This window comes from Palaemon carinicauda, chromosome 20 (genome assembly GCF_036898095.1).
Source record: "Palaemon carinicauda isolate YSFRI2023 chromosome 20, ASM3689809v2, whole genome shotgun sequence".
In the NCBI taxonomy this organism is placed as follows: Eukaryota; Metazoa; Arthropoda; class Malacostraca; order Decapoda; family Palaemonidae; genus Palaemon; species Palaemon carinicauda.
Genome location: NC_090744.1, coordinates 114,824,434 through 114,829,433, shown reverse-complemented (window position 1 = coordinate 114,829,433; position 5,000 = coordinate 114,824,434). Strand labels below are relative to the sequence as shown.

The following is a 5,000-nucleotide window of genomic DNA, read 5'->3' as shown; positions in this document are numbered from 1 at the left end:
AAACTAAGTATTTTTCTTATTTTGATACTAATAATATATTAAAAATTAAATGTAAATAAATAATTGTAATTTAAAAAAAGAAAAAGAAATCAACTAAGTATTTATCTTATTCTAATACTAATGATATATTAAAAACTATTAAAATATCTAAAATAAAAGTTTACATAATTAAAAAGGCTAAAGAACTTTTAAGCGATTATGTTTGTTCACTTATCATATTCAAATAGTTTTTAGAAAGTATCTATGATTAAATAAAGGCAATGAAACTTATAAAATATATCTTCTAAGATAATAAAAAAAAAAATAAATAAATTACGACAGTTTTGAACTGTTTCACCACAATAATTTATAATAATTTTAATTCAGATTCTTTTTTCTTTTTTTTTTGTCAAGGCAAATAATTTCTTTTACAATATCTATTATAGTTTTCTTATAATATTCACCTTAGTTTTCTTATAATATTCACCTTAGTTTTTTATAATATTTATCTTAATTTTTGTTTACAATATTCATCTTAGTCTTTTATAAGATGTTAGTTTATTTCACAATACTTCTCTTAGTTTGTTATAATATTTACCTTAATTTTTTATAATATTTATCTTAGTTTTTTATATTTACCTTAATTCTTTAAAATTTTTATCTTAGTTTTTGTTTATAATATTTACCTTAATTTTTAAAAATTTTTTATCTTGGTTTTTTATATTTACCTTAATTTTTCATAATATTTATCTTAGTTTTTTATAACATTTACCTTAATTCTTTATAATATTTATCTTAGTTTTTGTTTACAATATTTACCTTAATTTTTTATAATATTTATTTTAGTTTTTTATATCCATCTTAGTTTTTGTTTACAATATAATATTTATAATATTTACCTTATTTTTTCATAATATTTATCTTAGTTTTTGTTTACAATATTTACCTTAATTTTCATAATATTTATCTTAGTTTTTGTTTACAATATTTACCTTCATTTTTTATAATATTTATCTTATTTTTTGTTTACAATATTTACCTTAATCTTTTATAATATTTATCTTATTTTTTGTTTACAATATTTACCTTAATCTTTTATAATATTTATCTTATTTTTTGTTTACAATATTTACCTTAATCTTTTATAATATTTACCTTAATTCTTTATAATATTTATCTTAGTTTTTGGTTACAATATTTACCTTAATTTTTTATAATATTTATCTTAGTTTTTTAAAATATTTACCTTATTTCTTTATGATATTTATCATAGTTTTTGTTTACAATATTTGACTTATTTTTTTATAATATTCATCTTAGTTTTTATAATATTTATCTTAGTTTTTGTTTACAATATTTATCTTAGTTTCTTTTAAAACATTTACCCTAACTTTTTCATCCTATTTATCTTAGTTCTACCACAAAAGACATTTCTTTTCAGGATTCATTTTGGATCCTTTGGCGCATCCGAAGGTTTCAGCAAACTCCTTCGTGTTCTGGAGTGACCCCAGGATTCGGTAGTGGCCAGGGGGATGGAGGTCATTGGCAAGGCTGTACTTCAAGGCCCACGGAGTGTATTCCATACACCAAAGCTTTTGAAGAAAAAAAATATTAAGGTAAATGAAGAGTTGGAAGATCCAGGCCTACATGGCTGAGGACTATGAAGCGTGAAGTAAGAGAGTGCGAGTGGAGAAGTATTGATTTAAAAGCTAAAGATAGCGACGACTGGCGAAATCTAACCGAAAACATAGGTAAATGAAGAGTTGGAAGACCCAGACCTACATGGCTGAGGACTACGAAGCGTGAAAAAAAACATAAGTAAATGAAGTGTTGGAAGATCCAGGCCTACATGGCTGAGGACTATGAAGCGTGAAGTAGGAGACTGTGAGTGGAGAAGTATTGATTTAAAAGCTCGAGATAGAGACGACTGGCGAAATCTAACCTAAAACATAGGTATATGAAGAGTTGGAAGACCCAGGCTTACATGGTTGAGGACTATGAAGTGTGAAAAAAAACAGGTAAAAGAAGAGTTGGAAGACCCACGCCTACATGGCTGAGGACTATGAAGCGTGAAGAAACATAGGTAAATGAAGAGTTGGAAGACCCAGACCTACATGGCTGAGGACTATGAAACGTGAAAAAACATAGGTATATGATGAGTTGGAAGACCCAGGCCTACATGGCTGAGGAATATGAAGCGTGAAAAACATAGGTAAATGAAGAGTTGGAAGACCCAGGCCTACATGGCTGAGGACTATGAAGCGTGAAAAAAAACATAGGTAAATGAAGAGTTGGAAGACCCAGATCTACATGGTTAATGATTATGAAGCGTGAAAAAACATAGGTATATGATGAGTTGGAAGACCCAGGCCTACATGGCTGAGGACTATGAAGAGTAAAAAAAAAACCATAGGTAAATGAAGAGTTGGAAGACCCAGACCTACATGGCTGAGGACTACGAAGCGTGAAAAACATAGGTAAATGAAGAGTTGGAAGACCCAGATCTACATGGTTAATGATTATGAAGCGTGAAAAAACATAGGTATATGATGAGTTGGAAGACCCAGGCCTACATGGCTGAAGACTACGAAGCGTGAAAAAAAACATAGGTAAATGAAGAGTTGGAAGACCCAGACCTACATGGCTGAGGACCATGAAGCGTGATAAAAACATAGGTAAATGAAGAGTTGGAAGACCCAGGCATACATGGCTGAGGACTACGAAGTGTGAAAAAAACATAGGTAAATGAAGAGTTGGAAGACCCAGGCTTACATGGCCGAGGACTATGAAGAGTGAAAAAAACATAGGTATATGATGAGTTGGAAGATCCAGGCCTACATGGCTGAGGACTATGAAGTGTGAAAAAAAAACATAGGTATATGAAGAGTTGGAAGACCCAGGCTTACATGGTTGAGGACTATGAAGTGTGAAAAAAAACAGGTAAAAGAAGAGTTGGAAGACCCAGACCTACAAGGCTGATGAGTATGAAGCGTGAAAAACATAGGTAAATGAAGAACTGGAAGACCCAGGTCTACATGTCTGAGGACTACGAAGCGTGAAAAAAAATAGGCAAATGAAGAGTTGGAAGACCCAGGCATACATGGCTGAGGACTATGAAGCGTGAAAAAAACATAGGTAAATGAAGAGTTGGAAGACCCAGACCTACATGGCCGAGGACTATGAAGCGTGGAAAAAAACATAGGTAAATGAAGAGTTGGAAGACCCAGGTCTACATGGCTGAGGACTATGAAGCGTGAAGTGGGAGATTGTGAGTGGAGAAGTATTGATTTAAAAACTCAAGATAGAGACGACTGGCGAAATCTAACCGAGGCCCTTTGCGTTAATGGGCATAGGAGGAGGAAATTACTATTATTATTATTATCATTAGTACTTGCTAAGCTACAACCCTAATTGGAAAAGCACGATGCTATAAGCCCAGGGGCTCCAACAGGGAAAATAGCCCAGTGAGGAAAGGAAATAAGGCAAAATAAACTATCTTAAGATGATGAAAGGTAAAGGTGTCTTGCTTCAGCCCAAACACCCCTTCCCCCGCCCCTGTGGTGCCCAAACACAGCAGTGGCCTCCCTAGTAAACAGCTTGAACTCACGGTCTAGGGCTGGGATCGATCTGCTGCCATGAGAATGCTAGGCGAACACGTTACTACTGTGCATATATGTATACACACGTGGTAAAAGGGTTTGCGTATCGCAAAGCTATACTAGTTAAGGCCATCCATACTAGGTTGGTTTGTTGTGAGCGATCAGACTAAAGTCTCCTACCATCACCAATCCGCAGTGGCCAGCGTGGTGATGAAATGGCCAAACCCCAGACATGAAGAAGAACATGTCTGAGGTAATATATATACATATATATATATATATATATATATATATATATATATATATATATATATATATATATATATATATATATATACATTTATAAATATATATATATATATATATATATATATATATATATATATATATAAATATATGTATATATATATAAATATATATATATATATATATTTATAAATATATATGTATATATATATATACATATATATATATATATATATATATATATATATATATATATATATGTGTGTGTGTGTGTATATATTATATATATATATATCTATATATATAAATATATAAAAATATAAATATATATATATATATATATATATATATATACATATATATATATATATATATATATATATATATATATATATATTAACCCGTTTACCCTAGCATGGAATGAATACAGAAAAAAACGACAAATGACAAAGTAATTTGTGTTTCTATGTACACGTGTAAATTCATTAAAATCTGAAAGCCATATATATACAGTATATATATATATATATATATATATATATATATATATATATATATATATATATATATATATATATATATATATATAATCCTCTTACCCTTCCAAAGGTGATAAAAAAGAGCTGATCTTGGGTGTAACTCTGAAGACCTGGCAAAATGAGATCTTCTCCTGTTTCTTCAATGTGTTTCTTATAAGCTGCCCAGGCAGCTCTTACACCTGAAAATGATAATAATAATAATAATAATAAAAATAATAATAATAATAATAATAATAATAATAATAATAATAATAATAATAATAACAATAATAATAATAATAACAGAAATAATAATATTAATAATAATAATAATTATAATAATAATAATAATTATAATAATAATAATAATAATATAAATAAAGAAAAATAATAATAATAAAAAAATAATAATAACAATAATAATAACTATAATAATAATAATAATAATAACAGAAGTAATAATATTAATAATAATAATAATTATAATAATAATAATAAAAATATAAATAAAGAAAAATAATAACAATAATAATAAAAATAACAATAACAATAATAACTAAAATAATAATAATAACAAAAATAACAATAATAATAACAATAATAAAAATAAAGATAATAATAATAATAATAATAATAATACATCGTCTTTCTTATGTTT

The 5,000-nt window shown here is 28.0% G+C and overlaps 1 protein-coding gene across 1 annotated transcript in view; it reads right to left on the bottom strand.

Moving 5' to 3' along the window:
* Window positions 1-1,336: 1,336 nt before the first annotated feature.
* The window catches only part of LOC137659625 (neprilysin-like), a 42,920-nt gene continuing 39,256 nt past the window's right edge, over window positions 1,337-5,000 (bottom strand). The window contains exons 21-22 of the mRNA XM_068394470.1: window positions 4,424-4,542; window positions 1,337-1,571 (exon numbers count right to left, since the gene is read on the bottom strand). Of these exons, the coding sequence (XP_068250571.1) occupies window positions 1,395-1,571; window positions 4,424-4,542 (296 nt within the window). The 3' untranslated portion in view covers window positions 1,337-1,394. The remainder of the gene's footprint in view (window positions 1,572-4,423; window positions 4,543-5,000) is intronic.